The sequence below is a fragment of the Lytechinus pictus genome, chromosome 15 (genome assembly GCF_037042905.1).
Source record: "Lytechinus pictus isolate F3 Inbred chromosome 15, Lp3.0, whole genome shotgun sequence".
Taxonomy (NCBI): Eukaryota; Metazoa; Echinodermata; class Echinoidea; order Temnopleuroida; family Toxopneustidae; genus Lytechinus; species Lytechinus pictus.
Genome location: NC_087259.1, coordinates 27,946,033 through 27,967,789, shown reverse-complemented (window position 1 = coordinate 27,967,789; position 21,757 = coordinate 27,946,033). Strand labels below are relative to the sequence as shown.

The window sequence follows — 21,757 nt, the reverse complement described above, 5'->3', positions numbered from 1 at the left end:
CGGACCCGCATCAACATGTTAATGTAACATAAAAAGGGGTCTATATAGCCTAAGTCACAATTTTAAAGCTTACCTGAGAAGTTAGAAGTATCAATCCACAAAAATTGGTGCAATTAAAAATTTTACTCAGCTTAGCAGCGCATTAAATTAATAAAGAATGCAAAAGAAAATCAGTGCAGGGCCCTAGCTAGCGCCGACGTTCGTTGGATGCACATTTTGTATACTTTACCATATGTGCATGCACAGATCGCTGCAGAATTAAGTGAACTGAAGTTATCGATTGATTTTCATTATTTTATTGCCAATTTGAGGAGCGTTTGTTCGTAGGCTTGTAGCACATGTGTACGAGCGTATAACACGTAAGTTGTAGCAATGATCGCTGTCGCAATTGTTGATTCTCAAATTGGCTCTGAGTGTGATTGAGCAACGCTTTCGAGACCGGAGCAGACCCATTTCTTGGTACAAAAAATTTAGTCTCCGGAATAAATGTGGATTAAATCGGCGATTTTGGAGGTAAACTCACTCTAGGTTAATTGAAATATATTGACATATTAGTGATTAAAACATGTACAGTGTCTGAGAACTAAGATTTAATTTGAGGCTGTGAGCTTGTTCACTGACTTTACAGTCCCATGCAAGCTTTATGCAGATGCTACCGTGTACACGGTGATGGAATTTAGTACACGTGCACTGACTTGACCGTGCGTGTACACGTGTACCCGAAACGGGCCTAGTAAGATATAGCACACACATGTGTGGGACTTTGTGGAAATGTGTGGAACTTTGTGCGCGCTTGACTCTTTGGAGTACAGTCCAACCTCTCTTATCCGGACACGTTGGGACCAGCACCAATCCGGATAAGGGATTAATCCGGATCTGGGAGACCCAATATTAAATACACGCAGCTGCTGCCTCGATCCCCGATACGGCGGTAGCTATACGTTATCTATGGTAGTGGGCGTACAGACAGTATTCACTGCAGTGTCAGTGCAAATTATAGGCGGTATATTTACGGAAATGAAATCGAACAGTGGCCTAAACTGTTGGGTAATTTACCTGCTAAAATGATTGAGGAATAAATCGAGCATACCTCGAAAGAAAGAGATTGAATGACTTGATGAAACTAAGTTTTACAATTAGATCATCGCGGCGGCTATCGCAGCTTCGCAATGTCAGCCATTGTTATACTGACTGTAGGCTCAAATATGATAGATGGCGCTGTCCGTATTGAGGCCTAGCGTTAGCTAGTGAGACGTGTTGTTATTCCCGGGAAACAAAAAAAGAACGTGATGAAATGTTTGAACTGCGCCCCAATTATTATCCTGCCTAAGTTCTTTTGGTGATTTGGATGAGATATTTTCATGAAAAATAATGTTGTTTTAGGTAGACTATATTAGGAAATATATGTAATCAAAGTGAGTTTGCGTATAGGATTGAGTTTAGATTGCATTCTCATTTCCTCACGTACTAGATTGAATTGAAAAAAAAAAAAAATCTCGGCAAGAGTGCGTCCGGATAATAGAGAGATCCGGATAAGGGGAGGCCGGATAAGAGAGGTCGGACTGTACTTTTAATAGCCTCAAAAGAGTGATTTGTAGCCCTATCCAGCTTTTTTATGTCAATGTGTTCAAGTGGCTGACCACAAAGAAGAAGCAAGTGGAGAAGTGGAAGAGGTGGAGGAGAAAGAGGATTGAGGAGGAAAAATAGAAAGCAGAGGAGGAAGAAGAAGAAGAGAGATGATGATAAATCATTAAAGGAGAATGAAACTCTTGGAGCAAGTTAGCTTTTGTGAAAGCAGAAAAATCAAAGAATAAGATCAACAAAAGTTTGAGTAAAATAGGACTAGCAATAGAAGAGTTATGAGCATTTGAATGTCGAGATCACTAATGCTATGGAGATCCTCCCATTGGCAATGCGACCAAGATCTATGATGCCACAGATGAACAACTCTCCCCTTTTGGACACTGAAAATATACCCCAAAACATCTCTTTTTGCTCATTCTAATCATATGACAAAATGATTCATCAATGATATAATGTTGTGAAACCTCTGTACTTGTCCTCTCATAAAGAGAACACCTCACCTTGTGATAGACTATATAAAAGTGAGAATATAAGTGAAATAAGTACTAAAGTAATGAGGGAGTTGTACGTGTGTGACATCACAGATCTTGGTTGCATTGCCAATGGGAGGATCTACATGGCATTAGTGATCTCAATATTCAAATGCTCATAACTTTCTTATTATTCATTCAATCTTCCTCAAATTTTCAACAATATGTTTCTTTGATTTTTCTCTTTGATATGGATTCAGCTGGTTTCAAGGGTTTCATTCTCCTTTAAGGCCAACAATGAATAAAAGTGATCTTGATCAATGTCATAGAAACTATTACAAAAATATGATTGATAATGATGGAAGATGAATGTATATATATATATATTTTTTTTTTTGGGGGGGGCGGAATGAATGATAGATATGGAAATTTTTCAGAGACTTTTATGAATGTGCAAGTTAATGATGTTTTAATGGTTATCAAGAACAAATTTAATTTGAGAGTTGAGGGTTAATCTTTCAATATTTTCTTCATAGTATCTTGATTCATTCATTACGCAACTCCTACTCATTTATAAGTACATGTAGATACCCACCTTAATGAGGATGCCTATGTAAAATAGTATTTACTAAAAGGTCATTCCACAAAGTATTTTGGTCTGATCCCCTCTTTGTGTGGCTGTAAATGATTTGTCTCTGTTTTCTGTTTTTATTCATTCATATGAAAGGTTGTAATGTATTATGGCTTTGGCTTTTCATGCACTGAATTAAGGATGAAGAAAAATGGTGGTCAGACGTGCAAAAAGTTAATTGTTTTATGGAATTGCCGTAGCAACTAGTTATTATGTTGTCTTCACTTGTTAGAAACATGAACAGACAGTGTAGGGGGTTTTTCAGTTTCAGTAGCGCCTATTTTGAGGTCTCTCACTACTCGTAATATTAGCACTGTACAAAATTTTGACTTTTAAGGTGACCATCATACTTCAGTTTTTTTCCTCCAAATATTCTTCTTTTAATGCTACTATGAAGGTTGTACAGGCTCAGGGAAATTTCAAAGTTCCTGTAAGTCTATCTCTCACATTCTTTCCTTTATATGCTCATCATACATATTTAGTATTTCTATTTTGGTAGTGGTATATCCTTTCTGTCATAGTAATAGAGAGTAAAGTCACTAGTTAAACCAGTTTTGTTTTACATGTAGTTTGGTTTTGTTATTATTTTACACTCCGGTAGAATCTGCATATTATTATTAGTCAAATCCTTTTTGACAATAAATGTCTGTTTTTAGTAGGCAAAGTTTGAGTTATAATTTGTAAATAATACTCACTTTACATATTCTGGTCTGCAAAAATAGTTCAACTTGAATATGTAATTTATAAGGAATTTTGACTTTATGCAAACTCTACTACATTATTTTGTTGTATTGATTAGCATAAACTGGTTGGCGCACAGTTTCCCCTTGGATCTAATTATGAGTCTTGCATTCCATTAATATGAGAACCAACATTAGTTATTACATCAATTATTTAATTGATAAATGGACTATGATACTTGGGAACAATTTACATGAAAACTGGTATTATATTTGGAAAGCCATGAGCAAGCGCTTAGATTATTTGGAACAATCTGTATTTAAAAGATAATTTGCATTATAGCATATATATTTATTTTTAGTTGTTTCTTTTCTTGTAAAATATGATATAAACAAACTGCGTACCTATTTATAAGCTGAATATATGGATAATGTTCTCAGAATGATTTCAACCGTACGTATGCTGGGTATTTATTAACTAGAGAAATTGTAAGGAATTGTTTTTTTACTGCACATGGGTGTGTGACAAGGGATCTTATTACCATGCATCAATATTCTATGACCTTACCACTGGGCATTCAAATTCAATGATATAATTTGCTTGTATAGCTCTATTTATTAATGTATGGTAACCTGTTGGCCATTATAGCTGTTTGTAAAATATTGACTACTTTTTGCACTACTTTATAAACAACTTTATGCATGTCTGGTGACTGTTTCTTGTTCACACAGAGACACCCAAACTTTTCCTTGTTTTACATAATAACATAATGCTTGTGAATTTCCTAATCAAATTAAAAAGAATTGATTTTCCATTCCGATGCATGGTAAAAATCGTAAAAATGCTTACCTATAAAATGGGAAACAATTTTTTCATTATGAATCTGATTTAGCAGCTAAAAAGTGTCATCAGTTTGGCGTAATGTCGTGCATAAAGCTTTAAGATTTAATCTTGTAAATTACCTTAATTATTTTAAGGCTAGTACAGTGATACTCTTATCCTTTCTCTCTACCTCCTCAATTCGTTAATCCTTTGCTTTCTTATCCCAATTTCCTTTCCTGATTAGTTTTATCATGTTATCATGCTTTTTCACTGTACATGTACCGTTATGATATATTAAGTGGTTATATCCTGAAAATGTTTTTAATGTTTTCGATATTAATTCCATTCTACTTTGGACTTCCAACTACCCCCCCCCCCTCCCTTCTTTCTTCCCCCCCCCCCCCTCCGAACTCCAGTTACACCAGATCTGTTTAGTCAAATATATTTGAATTTCCAATTTCTATTGCAAGTTTATTTAGAATGCTCCTTTCATATTACTGTTCAGCACCAAGGTGTTAATTTTTCACTATGTTATATTTCTACATTTTATTTTCTTATGCATCTCAAAGCCTATCTATTTAATTTGGCATCCTTTTCAGTATTCACTTTTTCAACGTGCAATATTTTGTGTGAGAGAATTTATATATTTGATTTATGTCTTGGGAGCGGCATGTGTGGGGGTTCATGCCTTTGGGCAACAGTGATGAATTTCGCTTTTGTGCCCCCTGACCCACATGCCGTTCCCGCATTTCTTTACATGTTTATGTACTGTAATTGTTTTTTCTGATGTAATTTGAATGTACTTTTTATATTTGTCGAATAAATAATAATAATAATAATAAAGCTGTGCGTACAGTCTGCTTGAAGTTGTGTATAATTTCATTCATAACTTGCAAACAGCTTTATGAAACACAACCCTAGTATTGATATAAATGGTGCATGAATCCATTTACTGTGACCCTTCTGCACAGCTTCTATTGATTAATATTTTGTTTTGCACTGAGTATGTTTTTACCTTGGTCTATATTTATTTGTGTCATTGTCCATTTATGATATTATTGATGGGCATATTTAACTTCAAAATCTTAAAATAATCTATTTCAAGGTGTGAATATACAGATCCTTTGAATCACTGCACTGTGCAGGTGTATAAACAGTCCAGTACTTGTATATAAAAGTAGGTCACTATAATATACTTATTTATTTATTTATTTATTTGGTATTTTTTATACATGGTAACCCTATCAGTACTCATATACTGTTGTACTTGGGGGACCTGTATGTAGTTTTATCAGCCATTAAAACTTAACTCACTTTTATAGGAATTGGATTTCTTCATTAAAATTATGTTATCTGACACTGCCTTTTATATGTATCAGTTTGTATATTGGTATACAGTATATCAAATTATTTACTATTGTACATGTCTTTTGATACTTTAAAATTATTTTGCTTGAGAAAATAAAACAGCATGTCAAATTGCACTCTCACCATATCTAATAAAATATACAGTGTATTGTGACTCAAAGATGTGTAATTTGTTGCTTCAAAACAAGGAAGTACTTTTCCTTCAGATCATTTTTGTCTGCATCTTTGATTGTTGCATCTTCAAATGAAGAGAATGCTACCAAAGTTATAAGATTAATGGATAAACTGTCATATCTTGGTAAATTGTCAGAAAAAATTAGGGCTCATATTTTGTCAGTTCATTTACCAGTTGTCCATAAAGTCAATGAAAAGCTCTTGAAACAGTCACCTTCCATTCCAATCTCACTAAAAAAAAAAGAAAATGACTCAATCTTAAAAATCACTCATGGACTTTGTTTGGTGGACTCTTTACCTTTAATTCATTTCATGAAAATATATAACTGATCATTTTCCCTTTATGTCCAATTTATGCCTTATCAGCATATTTTGATACTGTTATTCATTTGTTTCACTTTCTCATCAGTATGTTTAACTCCTCTCTCTATACTTACAGATATCTTTGCATTCGTCTTCATTATGTTTCTGTCATTAGCTCCAAGATTTTATGTAAACTTTGCTTTTTAGACTAGATTTAAATTTTGTTATTTCAAAATGTCCCCAAAAAATTGTCTTGGTACTCTTACTTAGGAGATATAAGCATTACATTTAATTCTGGAAATTGTGATTTGAAATGGTTTATTTCCAGGAAATTGGTCTAATGCCAATTTTTCCAATTACCAACTCGTCTACTATTATTTGGTCTACCATCAGTTCGTCCATTAATTAACCACATGGTCTAATTGCCATTTCGTCCACTCACCATTTTGTCTAATAACCAGTTGATCCAATAGCCATTTAGTCCATATACCACTTGGTCTAATTAGACTTTAGGTTTATTGGGCGAAATAAATGAAAATAAAATGGATATTAGACCAACTGGTTTTGAGACGAATGGTAATAGACGAACTGGTGATTAGACGAAGTGATTATTGGACCAAATGGTCAGTAGACCGAATGGTTGTTAGACGAAGTGTTAATGGACGGAATGGCATTAGACTAAATGAAGGTAGACCATGTGGTGAGTGGACGAGTTGGCAATAGACGAATTGTCCATTTACCTTTGAAATTACTTTCCCTACCTTCTTTTTATGAAATAAACAATGGTTTACTGTTTCTTTTCAAGTTTTCACATTTTAGAAAAAAAACTTGTCAAATCATTTACATTATTTCTCTTTCTTTTGTTCAAGAATGTAAGAATTTTCAGAACTCTGCAGATACTAATTTCATTATTGGAACTATAATTGATAACATTATTATTCTTTTATTTATAGTTAGTTATTATTTTATTAGTTTTTGAAGAAGAGGAAGATGAAAGAGAAGAAGTATAAGTAGTAGTAGTGGTAGTAGTAGTGGTAGTAGTAGTAGTAGTAGTAGTAGAAGTAGTAGTAATACTAGTAGTAGTGGTAGTGGTAGTAGTAGTAGTAGAAGTAGTAGTGGTAGTAGTAGTAGTAATACTTCTAGTAGTAGTAATGGTTGTTGTAGTAGTAGTAGTAGTAGTAGTAGTAGTAGTAGTAGTAGTAGTAGTAGTAGTAGTAGTAGTAGTAGTAGTAGTAGTAGTAGTAGTAGTAGTAGTAGTGGTAGTGGTAGTAGTAGTGGTAGTGGTAGTGGTAGTGGTAGTAGTAGTAGTAGTAGTAGTAGTAGTAGTAGTAGATCGTAACTCGTCTGTAAATCTGAAGTGTCAAAATCACATTGCATTTGTTACTGAAGTTTAAGATAGAAAAAAAGCAGAATGTTCATTGTGGTTGTTTCATCTATCTATCTATGTTTCAATGTTTCACCCTGATCAATCACCTTTGTGTTATCATCAGGTCACAGTCAATCCACAAGCAGTCAAGGATGCTTTCTTACAGGTAAAAATAATAACGGTGATAGCAGGATAATATTCATCTATTCATGTAAAACACTCATTCAGGACAGTGTGATCAGGGGAGCATTTCATTAAACAAATGTTTTTCACTGGCTATTGTAATAAGCTACTGAAATCCTTGCACATTGGCTTAGAGCTAATTAGTCAGTGAAAATTACTGACATAACTTTTCATGAAACGCTCCCCACATTTGGTGATTTGCCCGATATCTTTTTACACATAGCACTGAAAATCATAGAAAATGCCTGAAAAGAAGCATGAATTTCTCCACAATCTTTACATATCTCAATTTTATCAGTATATTTTGTTCAATATTAAACCATTTTAAAGGAGAATATTCAATAGAATCATTAACCTGACAACACAATTTTAAAGGAGAATATTCAGTAGAATCATTAACCTGACAAAGTAAGTAAAAAATGTCAAAATCCCTTTTTTCTATGCAAATTAGCAAATGTTAAATACAGAAATTTCTGAAGATAATCTCAGTTTGTTAATATCTTGTTTATAAGCTTCAAAATGGAAAATACAGCAATAAGGAAAACACACACACAAAATAAAAAAAATATTGCCAATTTGAAATTTGAGACTGAAATCTGATTTGATAGGGCTTAACATGATTTGTCCTGAATTGATACACCGAGGAATTGATTGCCTGGTTGGCTCTTGTACCAGTGTATTATTGAAGAACTGTATGTAAAGTTTCTTCATTCAATTTACACATATATCTTCATCATTTTATTTTATCATGTATCCATATATTCACTGTCTATATGTAGTACATCTGATTTTTCACCTCATGATATGTGTGTGTAATATCTGTTTTTTGTAAACTTATGTGTTAATATGAAGTGTACACTGTACATGCGTGTATGACATGTTTCACTCGCTGCATATCGCCTGTGGCTGTAATGAAAAATATGTGCATGCCTTCATTTGAATGAAAACAAAAACATGTGAAAGTTCAGATCGTTATAAAGATAGCTTGAGATTCGTTTATCTATATATGAGGACTCTTTTTTTTTAAACATTCAATGCAATTCTATGAAATATCTGATATTTGCATTTTTACCTGGAAGTGCTTTATTAAGAAATTATTTAATGGAGACTCTTCAACTTTCAAACAGTAACCTTACATGCTATACAGAGTGTAGTACTATTACAACATAAAGGTTCCAAGCACTGGCAGATCCAGGGGGCCACAGGCTGGCTGTGCCCCCCTGGATCTGCAAGTGCTTAAAAATTTTGTAAATTTTTTAATGTAAAAATGCCGTCGTTGAAACAGAAGTGTGCCCCCCCCCCCTTTGAAAGTGAAGACCTTTTTTTTTTTGCTTGTTAAATATTTTCTTGGAAAATGTGCCCCCCCCCTTTTGGAAAATCCTGGATCTGCCCTTGTTCCAAGAGTCTGTGCAGCATCTTTTTGCTCTAAAGGCACTATGCATCTATTCATAGTGGCTTTCACCCATTGTTTTGTTTAGATGATGATGTGCGAGAATTAGTAATGAAAGGCCCCTTGTAGGAAATGTGCAGCTCTTATGCTTTTCACACTGCACTTTTTTCCCTTAACCCCAGGAAATTGGTGGTGCTAAGGGGGGTCTTAGCCCCACCAATTTCCCGGGGTTAAGCTTAGCCCACTTCGTTTTCACACTACGTTTTAGCAAAGTAGGCTAGCACGGTAAATAGTACGGTACTATCTGGCCCTGCAAAAAAGCAGGGTTAGCCGGCTTATTGTGGTGCTAGCACCACAATTGCGGTGCTAAGAGATGCAGTGTGAAACGAAACAGGGCTAAGCAAAAGTGGGGCTAAGCATTAGCCAATCACAGAAGTCGAAATTGCACGTTAATCGCGCTCTGCATGGTAAAATCATCAATATTTATGAGCTGTGTGATTGCCCGGGGTTAAGGCGTTAACCCGGCTAAGCAAATAGTACGGGGTTAAGAAAGACAGTGTGAATCGAAAAAAAGATAGTATGGGGTTAAGGATAGTCCGGGGTTAAGGATAGTATGGGGTTAAGGAAATGCAGTGTGAAAAGCATATCTGACTTCTTGACTAGGTACCTATTAGGTTACAGAACTTACAGTACCAGGTGCATATCACTTTAAAATAAGAATGACAGGAAAGAATACTTTACTGGGACTTAAACACTTTGACACTGTTTTTTATAATAATTTCTTGATGAAGCACACAAATTCTATAAAAGTTTAATCTTGAAAACCTAGTTCAAATTTTCTTGATGACACATTATCACAGGTAAATATTCAAACCATCAGATTTTTCATTGAAATTTTTTCATGACTGTCCATTTGTTGTGTATGCTTATGTTAAATGTTCTAAATGATTCCAAAGCATACACAGTTATTCATCAGCAAAACTCCATATTTGTGTACAATGATCATAAATTTTTGCACATTTTCTTCTATATATCAACTGCCCTAATTTAATCTGTCTGTCTCTCTGTCTGTGTCTCTCAATTTTTTTTTCCTTTTGAAAAATTTATTTTCTTCATATTGTGTAGAATAATGACAATTCTTGCTTTCCATACCATCATACGCTAATAAATGCTGCCATACACTATACCATAAAAAGAGAAGGTTGCTGTACGTAATACTCAACAATGCATGTAAAGCAAAGCAATTATATGCTGAACATGTATGTTATTTTGTTTAATTTATTTTTTTGCTTAGATTTACAATTGTCTATTGTATTTTTGTGGCTTGTTTGACTAAGTTTTCTCTAACATGGTCAGACTGCATTGGCTTTAAAAGCAAGTTTGATATTTAAAAATGTTATTTTGAACTTAAACGAGAATGAAACTCTTGGAGCAAGTTAGCTTTTGTGAAAGCAGAAAAATCAAAGAATAAGATCAACAAAAGTTTGAGTAAAATGGGACTAGCAATAAAAGAGTTATGAACATTTGAATGTCGAGATCACTAATGCTATGGAGATCCTACCATTGGCAATGCGACCAAGATCTATGATGTAACAGATGAACAACTCTCCCCTTTTGGACACTGAAAATATACCCCAAAACATCTCTTTTTGCTCATTCTAATCATATGACAAACGATTCATCAATGATATAATGTTGTGAAACCTCTGTACTTGTCCTCTCATAAAGAGAAGACATCACCTTGTGATAGACTCTATAAAAGTGAGAATATAAGTGAAATAAGTAATAAAGTAATGAGGGAGTTGTACGTGTGTGACATCACAGATCTTGGTCGCATTGCCAATTGGAAGATCTACATGGCATTAGTGATCTCAATATTCAAATGCTCATAACTTTCTTATTATTCATTCAATCTTCCTCAAACTTTCAACAATATGTTTCTTTGATTTTTCTCTTTGATATGGATTCAGCTGGTTTCAAGGGTTTCATTCTCCTTTAAATACTGTATCCCACTTGTAGATATTACTTCAGATTCTGTTACATTTTGCTATGATATGTGGATATGGTTATGCTTCATATTTCATAATAAATATGCCCTTGAGTTATTTCTGTCTGCTTTTGTATTTTCTTCTTTCGTTCATTGCGCCTTGGGCATTCTATTTTATGGTGGATTTGTTACATTATCATATCTGTTGTTATGATTAAAACATTAAACATTCCTTAATAAAGTTGTGTTTATCTTAATCTAATTTATTCTTATGTTTTCAGAACATGGTATATATTTTTGGTGTGTACATGTACTCTGACTTCTGACATATTACATTTTTTAGACGTATTACATTTTGTTATATATATTCGTTCTATTTTTACTTTAGAAATGGTTTTTATATCAGTAATATACAAATTCATGTGCATGATTATTTGGGGGAAATGGTTCACTTCAAATTATATTCTTGACTATTTATATGTGTATCTGATGCTTAATTCATTTGCCTTATAGACAAAAAGTATAGCAGGAAAGAGGATAAACACGATGAAAGATAAGCTCAAATTTAAGGTAAGACAATTTAAGTAAATGAAATTTAAAAACATGAGAAACTACAGAACATAAATGTCTTAAATCTAGTTTTACAGTGATTTATCATTATTAAAGAATGCACTATATCAATACTACATCTAAATTTCCATAGGGGCTAAGATGAAATTCTACAAGAAATCAACAAAGATTATTAAAAAAAAATTAGAATGGCCAGCTGCCTCTTGTTTTGATTTATGAATACAAATGAAAATATTCAATTCACACACTATAATGGTGGTAAATAATTTGTGTTTATCAGAAACAATTAGGAATTCTGAAGCTAGATCTCGCATTGCAAGAAATCGGTTAATTGAAACAAGCTAAATCTTTTCTAATTCAAGCTATTGCTATAAATATGTTATTGTGAATGATGATGCTTATATTAGGATACTGCACCTGGGTCTCCTTTGAATTTTATATTCATATTATTATTGAAACTTTCTTGGGACTCATATTTGATTCAATTAAGATGCTGAACCATCAAATTTGGATTAGCAATATGGGGCAACTCATCTTCATCAGAATAATTGATTTTTTTAATTGATAATTCATTCTTGTGTATTTTATTACCATTTGCTCTGATTTTTTTTTTTTGGGGGGGGAAGAGTCTTTCACACTTAATGCTTTTGTTATATTTCATGGATTAGGAGACTGAGGATATGGAAAGTGTCCTATACACTGAAGTTAAATTTTATATGTCACATGTATATCTTAACAGCAGGAAAGGAAAGTGTCCTTCACACCGATGTTTTATTTCATATTTCATTGCTTAGGAGACTGAGGATATCTTAACAGTACGAAGGGATCAACCTGAAATATCTCGTCCTATCACTGCTACTAGGAGTACACCGTCATCACCATCTTCCAGTCCTGTACTATCAAGAAGAAAACCTACATCAGCATCCGCTCAGGTATCATTCACACCTATGCATCCATCTTTCAAGTCCCATTCACACCTAATCTTGCAACCTAATTTTCCATCTTTGAGATCCTTTTCATAAAGTGTCACTCACACCTAATCCTCAGTCTCTGATGACACATTCAGACAGTATCATTCACACCTAACCCTCCAGTATTTAGGTCCCACTCCCCCAGCAGGATTTGCACTCAAACTCCATCTTTGAGGTCCCATTCACACAGTGAAATTATCACCTTGACCTTTCACCTTTTGAGTTCTATTCACAGCCTTCAGTGTCAAGGTTCCATTCACATTTGCATTTATACCAATCCTCTATCTTTAAGGGTCACCTACATGTACATTTTGCCTTCTGTCTCTGTTGAACACATTCACTCATTATCATTTAAACCTATCCTTTATCGTTTAAGTTCATCCACACAGTTGAAATAAGCCGTCAATCTTAGAGGTTCCACTCACACTGTCATTTACACCCTCCAGTGTCCCATTCAAAGAAGGATTTGGTCAAGATACTCCATCTTTGAGGTCCTATTCACATAGTGTCACTTACACCTTGCCTTCTGTCTTTTGAACACATTCACACAGTAGCATTCACACCTAAGCTTCATCATTTAGGTCCCACTCACACAGTAGCTTTTGCACCAAACCTTTGAGGTAACATTCATACAGTGACATTCTCACCTAAACCTTCATTTTGATGTCCTATTCATACCATCATTTAAAGCAAAACCCTCCAATGTTCTCATTCACACAGTAGCATTCATGTTAACAAACTTGTTCACAAAATATATTTCACACCTAACACTACATATTTTAGAGGTCTCATTCACACTATTTCATTCACAACAAATCTTCCATGTTTGAGGTCCTTCCATAGTTGAGTTCCCATTCACAATAGTAGCATTTGCACTGAACCCTCCATTTTTATGATCCAGTTTACACCTAACTCCAAAAATAAGACCTATCTCATTAGTGCATTGGTGCTGTGCTGTTATAAAAATAAGAACTGAACAAGGTTAACACTGAACTTTTAAATCACCAACTTTGTCACAGGTACAGTAAATGTGAATAATCATCACAAATGTATCTCTCTCTCTGCTGTGCAAATGCTATCATACCTCCCTGATCAGTGAATTTTTAAAGAACTTTTTTCAGACCCCAAAATGTATTCCCCCAAAATCAATATTTTATACATTGTCACCAAGCTTTTGTTTTGAAATTTAGATTCTATTATGGAAGGGAAAAATATGCAGTGTTCATGTACTATTGTGTGTGAGGATATTAAAATTCATGTTATTCATGCTGATAGAGTACATTATTTTGTTCTTGATGAAAGTTCTCTTAATTTAAAAAAGTACAGTGTATCTACTAATGGACTGGTGCATTTCACCTTCGCATTGGCAAAATACCTGGTATTATCTGATAAGGGTGAAATGCCCAATGAAAATAACCGGGGATGTTTCATAAAGCTTTTTGTAAGTAAAAGCCACCGCACGCCTTGTGATTGGTCTGTGATTTGATTTTGGAATAAAACGTAGTAGAATTTTATGCTAATATTGAAACATGGAATATCTTTGTGGTACATCAATGTACGATTACCTATGTTGAAATCCGTGACGATGCTATCATCCTTGTTACAATAAAAGCGAAATTACTATATCTAGTTGTAATGACGTCATAGCAATCGTACAATTGGCTGATTTGAAACTAATTTGTCCTTTACTCCAAAATAAAGGCTTGCAATCATTCAAAATTGTTATATTAGTATTCTTTCAGTTAATTTGAACCTCAAGTAAAAGGATACTTTTCATTCACATTTTCAGAAAATGAGTAGAATGCGATTTGTTCTTAAATCAGATCGTAGACCAGTCATAAGGTGTGCGGTGGCCTTTACACATGACTGTAGACAGGACACGACTGTTGACCCTTTCCAGTATAAAATGAGATACCCCAATTTCCATAACCCTGATTAAAGCTTGACAAATAACATTTAAATGATTGCTAACAATGAAAGTTTGAATCTACAAAACTGAATTTCAATTTTAGCTGATGTGATTACAATTTTTATTGAAAATCATTTTTAGCCCAAGAAAGGGTCACAAGTTGTGTGTAGATTATTGCGTGAGGTACAAACAGCTTTATGAAACACACACCAGGGCCATGTAACATGAAACTTAGTGATTGATTATGGTATTGATTTCTAGGATTGATTTCATTGGCCCGTATTTTGAAGTCAGGTATAACTTAAACTCAGGTTTAAAGTTGTGGTTTAAGTATGGATAGCCAATTGTTACATAAATTACAGTAGAGATATCATATTTCATCTCATTTGGATCTCAAATCATTCATAATTGTCTAGGAAGTATAAGTAGATGATTGTCTTCACCATCGATGAATCAGGAACGAGCACAGTAAACATAAGAAACATACAACTTAATAAAAATTTTGACGCATTTGGCTTCCCATAATTTTAGCACAGAGTTAGACCATGGTCTAAGTTAAACCTCACTTCAGAATACGGGCCATAGAGTTTTGTGTAAAATTAAGCCCCATGATCAATTGCGAAGTTTAGTGTGGGGCCCAGGTTTTTTTTCTTGACCTGGGGCCCGTAATACAAAGGTTAGCGATTAATTCTATGCTTGATTTTAACGATTGATTGTACATTGAAGTCAATGTAATCGATCATAGAAAAAGGGTCTACGATCATTGCTAAGCTTTGTGTTACTGGACCCAGGTGGGTGTTTCATAAAGCTGTTCGTAAAGGTACGCACAACTTTACACACGACTGGAACATAATCTTAGGTCCTTACTCAATTACATGGGGATATATCACTTGGCATGAGAAAGGGTTACAGAACGGAGACCGTTGAAAGACCACTGAAAGACTTACAATTTGTAAAGTCTTACAGCGGTCTTCAAGATCACTGAAATTTGTCATCTCTGTGGAATGACTCAGAAAGACCCCTCAAAGAACTCTGAAAGACTGATGGATATTTCTTGTCTTACTGGTCTTAGACTAGTCCTATAGAGATCTTTCAATGGTCTTTCAGAGATCTTTCACGCAACAAGTTATCTTTCAGAATTCTTTCCATGGACTTTGCCTGGTCTTTCAGTGATCTTTGAATGTTCTTTCAATGATCTCTCATGAGTCTTACAGTGATCTCCGCAAAAATCTTGAGAGACTGTCAAAAGATCATTGAAAGACTATTAAGACCTTTGAAAGTTCATTGAAAGACTGCTGAAAGACCACTGAAAGACCATTTTCCTGTAAGACCGTTGTAAGACTGTTTTGAACCGTTTCAAAATTTTTTGGAGCCCATGAAGACCATGAAGACCGCTGAAAGATTGGTCAGGACTTGTGTAAGACCTCAAAGACCATTGTAGGTTCATTGAGAGACCTCTGAAAGATCAACCAAAATCCATGGTCTTTCAAAGGTCTTTCAGCGGTCTTGATCTCTATGGAATGGTGGTTTTACCAGTCGTGTGTAAAGTCATTTGTATCTTACGAACAGCTTTATGAAACACCCCCAGGAGGTGTGAAAGCGCCTTTGGTGGATGTTCAGTTTTTATTTCATATATTCTAATCAGAGTTCTCGACCACGGACTTTTATGCTTCCTTCACAGCCTAAGGACAGAATCGGGGACAAGTAAGTATTCTTCAGGATTTATTTCTTTGCCTTTGACTAATTGTTTATTTCTAGAAGGTTTTGGCTTGATGAAGTTCTGGGGTATAATATGATAATGATGAGCAAGAGCAGCTACAAAATCAAACATTTGAACTAAAGTCTGAGCTTAACTTCTGACTTTTACTTTTATTCTTATTTGATTTAAAAAAAAAAGTAATCAAGCACTGGAAAGAATGCATATTCTTTAATTCAAATAAATATATATATTCAGAAAAAAAACAGAATAAAACTCTTCTTTTAGTAAACCATAGATTTTGCAATGTTATGTTGCATGGCTTTTTTAAGCTCTTCCTGTCGCATTGAAAAAGTTATTTAGGTTGGCATTAAAGCTTAATTTTTTTCTCAGAACTCCATATTCCCTTTGGTGAGTTCCCTTTGGTGAGTTTGCTCTATCTATCAAAGTCAATTATGAAGTGCTTTTCTAAGTCTTTACTATCCTGTAGTCAGTTCCAAATCAGTCAGGTCATTCAAGTCTAGTGACTCATGAAACCAATAGCTCAAATAATGTCATCTTGACTAGGACCATATCCATATTTTTCAGGCAAAAAGTTATTATTCTTTTTTATTTACGGGAGCTACTTTTCACAACTTACTGCCTATTAATCTGCAACATTAGATAAGCTTAAACATTGCAATGAATGGCGATTTCCAGAGCCCCTTAGTTTCCAGGCACTTTTTAGCATTTTGGGGGCTAAATTGCCCCCAGCCCCCATGGATATATATTATTTAGAGTACCTACTTCAATTTAAACTTTCATTCTGTGGTACAATGTTCAGTTGCCATGGTAGTTAAAGCCTTATTATTTTTGGTAAAGGGTCAATAATATAAGTAATACTGGAGTATCATTTAATTTTTGTTTAAAAAAAATGGTAGTGATCACTGAATCTTATTCATTTGTGGAATCTTTAAGGAAATTTTATATCAATTTTCTCTCTTTCTGTAGGTTTTTCTGTTCGTTTAGTGATTTCATATCAGAAAGCTACAATAAGGATTATATTCTGAAATTTTCAACCTTTTCTCTTATTCCCAATTGATTAATATAATAAAGATATATGCATAAACAAATCTACATACTCTCTTGGTCAGGAGGAAACGGGGTTATTTTATTTAAGTATTATTGGAGAGGAAATTTCCCTGTTTTGTCAGATTTTAGCATTGGTCTCATGAATTCTAAGACTTTTTGTTCCTACTGATTGGAAAATCGTTTGACAGACTCGTTGAGACATCTCAAAGGTTCTCAAATTTTTTACCATGGTATACATGTATTAAGGTTGTATTCAAGCATTTATTATTAGGGGTCCTTTTAACAGGTTGATGTTTTGTGTATTTACTGCTTTCCCTTTTAACCTTCTAATATTTATTGATTTGCTTTGTTTTGCCGTTTTGTTTTTCTACTTATCTTTAATTTTAGTATTTTTCATTATTTGTGGCCTTTAATTTCTTGCTTCCCTTTTGATATATATATGTACCTTTTATGTTTCAAGTGTTTTGTTTTGTTTTCTACTCGCCTCTCTCTTTTGTATTCCTCCTAAATACTCAATTTAAAGATAAATGAAAGTAGTTGCAGTAAACACAGATTTCAAGAGAATGTCTGTAAAACCAAGGTTGTTGCTCTTCAATCATTGAGATCTGGTACTGTTACATTATCTGAACTTTGTAAAATGATGAAATCTAAGCTGACAAATGGTCACAATGCTTGTTTTGCTACTTTCTCAGCAAATTACACGATTTCTTTCAGAATCCTTTGGCACTTATACATACAGACACGTGAACTCATGTTGAAATCATTATCAAAACTGGCATCTATTTTTGATCTCTGTTAAGCTTAGATTATGATTTTTTTTTTAATAAGTTAACTCTTTATAGACATTATGTCATAAGAAATTACGTAGTCATTTTGTAAAATTAGATTATATCAATCATTTCTTCTTCTTAGTATGTATTTTACCTTTTCCCTTTCATTTTCTTTTTATTATGCTAAAGCATATGACATATACGGCTGTATATAAGTCCCAGTGCAATGGAAATTAGGACATACATGTAGGCCTATTGCGAGTTGTTAATTACATATAGTTGCCTTTAAGTGACTTTTATATCTCAAATGAAAGAATATCTTGTCATGGAAGGGAAAAATTAAACAAATTGAATCACTTTATTGAATAGCATAACATTTTGTGTGATAATGAAACATGTCACTAAAACACTTCAGTGTTAGATCCGTTTAGAATTCTCTCTCTTTGTTAATGTTGCTAAACAACAATTCTTGCATTTTAGTTTGCTTCTTGCAAAATATTGAAAATGCACAATGCGGGATTATATGATTTTTAAATCACCCTGATAGCGTTGATCATTTTATTTATGTGATGAATTAAAATTATATTATTGAAGTACACATGTGATTTTACCCACATTAATATGATGACACATTTATTCACTATTATATGCAAATATACATAGTAAATGTTATATGTTTTCATTTTTAATACCTGTTGCTATTTTAGAATGGGATTTTATTCATCTATGGAAATCATTTAATGCATGACAAATTTATAAAGCAAATGTAAACAGTTATGCCTTTGTGTTGCTTATATATACAATATTAATATCCTTTTTGATTAAAAAATAGGTATACATCTTGGTATTTGGGAGAAAATGATTTGCTTTTCTAATTATTGTGAAATTCATATCATATATTGTTTGGGGGATTTTGCTTTCTGTTATCAAAATTTGTTTCTTGGAACCTTATTTGATGCGCTTTCATGGTTATATTTTGTTGCATTTTCTTTGATTATCCTGTGTACCTAAAAATGTCTCATGAATTTAAAAGGGATGATGCATAGTTGCAATATTCACATTGCCCTCTTGTTTGTTTTATTTTTTTGGGAGAAATGTGAGAAACTCTGTTAAGTTTCACAAAATATTGGTTTCATTTATTATTTGCGGGATTGCATGCATTTCTGTACAGTGAATCATGTATTGGGTGGATGGTCATTGCTTTGAATTTGACAGGTTGCGCGGTACGAGACACTATGATGTCCTGGAAGTGGACGGTAGTGAAGAGATGACCCTTGAACAGTTCTTAAGAGACGATGCCTCCCTGCCTGCCCGATATAGCAGCATGGATCTTATGCCCTCGGTGCAACCTATCCTCAACAAATTCAATGCATCGTCAACGCAGAAGCAATCACCAGAAGATGACAAAGTTGGAGAGGTATAGTGATATGATTTTTTTTTTCTTTATCTTTCAAACTTATTTTCTTCTCTTAAGGTTAGCAAATGCTTCCTCAGATCAGGGAAGTGGGAGTTTTTAACTCCCACTTCCCTGCTCGAATAGTGATATTGTTGATGGTTTTGTGATTTGTAGAATTTAATTGCCTTTTGTTTCTTTCTTTAAATAATTTTATGTAAAGAATCCCATCATATCATTAGTGTTGCTGAGTAAAACCAGGGGATTCCTGTACAAATCCTATGGTAATTTACATATTTTAAAGTCTACAAGTTAATTTCTAGTGGAAGTATATAAAATACTTTATTTCATCCAATAATGTGTGCCTACTGATAGTAAGGGGTCCCTTAATAAAGCCTATTGGGAATTCATTAGTCAAAATAAATTCTAATTCAATAATGTGTATTCTGTGCTTATTGATCATGTGGATCCAACAAAAAAAGCATTAATTGAATTATTTTTGTCTTACCTGGGGCCCGTTGTAGAAAGAGTTGCAATCAAACGCAACTTCAAAAATCATGCGCAACTTGATTTTCAACCAATCAACAGCGCGCATTTGGGACTTGCGATTGATATTTTGACTTGCGTTTAAACGCAACTCTTTCTGCAACGGACCCCTGCATAGTAAAGTGAGACTATAGGCGCCACTTTTCCGACGGCTGCGGCGACAGCGGCGGTGTCGACATCAAATCTTAAACGAAGGTTAAGTTTTTTTTTCAAGCTCAAGCCCAAAGTTGTTGCATATGTACAGTACATGTAATATGATTCTGCATTATGTCCATGTGACTGTATGTGTGGCATGGTCCATAAGGTATGATTGAATCGGGCCTAACGTCCATTGGGAGAAGGTGTCTTGCAAAATTAGCAGGATAATTTGAAGCGTAGCCGGCTATCCTGGAAGTATGTCCAAGATATTTTGTGCAAATTTCCGGTCAAAAGCAAAAAATAAATCAAATGTTATCTTCAGGGTAGGGATTGATTTTTGTCTCGCCTGCATAGCAGAGCGAGACTATAGGCGCCGCTTTTCCGACGGCGGCGGCGTCAACATCAAATCTTAACCTAAGGTTAAGTTTTTGAAATGACATCATAACTTAGAAAGTATATGGACCTAGTTCATGAAACTTGGACATAAGGTTAATCAAGTATTACTGAACATCCTGCCTGAGTTTCAGGTCACATGACTAAGGTCAAAGGTCATTTAGGGTCAATGAACTTAGACCATGTTGGGAGAATTATTTTCAAAATCTTAACCGAAGGTTAAGTTTTTGAAATGACATCATAACTTAATAAAAGTATATGGACCTAGTTCATGAAACTTGGGCATAAGGTTAATCGAGTATTAGTGAACATCCTGCACCAGTTCTAGGTCACATGAACAAGGTCAAAGGTCATTTAGGGTCAATGAACTTTGGTCAAGTTGGGGGTATTTTTGAATTACTATCATAACTTTGAAAATTTATGCATCTAGTTCATGAAACTTGGACATAAGGTTAATCAAGTATTAGTGAACATCTTTCCTGAGTTTCAGGTCACATGACCAAGGTCAAAGGTCATTTAGGGTCAATGAACATAGGCCATGTTGGGGTAATTGTTGAATTGCCATCATAACTTTGAAAGTTTATGGATAGAGTGAATGAAATGTGGACATGGGTGTAGTTGACAAGTCTTAAGTCACCGTTCAATGTCATCTATGGTCAATGAACGTGGTATTATGTCATTATATGAATGGTGTTTTTGTGAATGATTATTTTATAGTAGTTTTCAAAGTTAGCACTGCTGCTATATTAAATCGCGTAATGCAGGCGAGACTGCCAGAGGCGTTCCACTTGTTGTTCTTTAGGGGCTATTATTTCCACAATGGGGTGATTGCAGAGTTTAGGGCTTTGTCTTTCATTTTTTAAGGACGTTTTACAGTTAAAGTGAAATGCATGCCATTTTCACCAAACTTTGCACATATTGTAGATACTTTAGCACCTGAATATTCCAAATATGCCAAAATTGACATAGGTCCATGTGCTTGATGTTTTGCTATAGAGCTTCAAAGTTCACGCAAATGGATGTTCTTAAGAAATGGGCATTCAAAAGAATTTGGCATTTTTAGACCTCATGAGATCACTATGAGTTTGAACCTCTATTACTTGTCCAAATCCATAAACATTTCATCAGATTTGCAATATAGTTAATAACTGCATTTTTAAGATGGAGAATTTATTTACAGTTAAGTGAAAATTGTTCGTTAGCCAAACATCGTAAAATTTGCTATATCTCCAGAAATATAAATACTACCATAACGAATTTGGTATCGAATGAAAGAGCGTATTAAGCCCTTCCTATGAATTGAATGCTGTTGGGATTAATGTACAATTCAGGTGGAATTTT

General features: G+C 34.1%; 1 protein-coding gene across 1 annotated transcript in view; it reads left to right on the top strand.

Moving 5' to 3' along the window:
* LOC129277530 (DENN domain-containing protein 1A-like) overlaps positions 1-19,369 on the top strand; it is a 54,086-nt gene extending 34,717 nt beyond the window's left edge. The window contains exons 16-20 of the mRNA XM_064110058.1: positions 7,524-7,565; positions 11,473-11,529; positions 12,324-12,461; positions 16,091-16,113; positions 19,162-19,369. Of these exons, the coding sequence (XP_063966128.1) occupies positions 7,524-7,565; positions 11,473-11,529; positions 12,324-12,461; positions 16,091-16,113; positions 19,162-19,369 (468 nt within the window). The remainder of the gene's footprint in view (positions 1-7,523; positions 7,566-11,472; positions 11,530-12,323; positions 12,462-16,090; positions 16,114-19,161) is intronic.
* Positions 19,370-21,757: the final 2,388 nt, after the last annotated feature.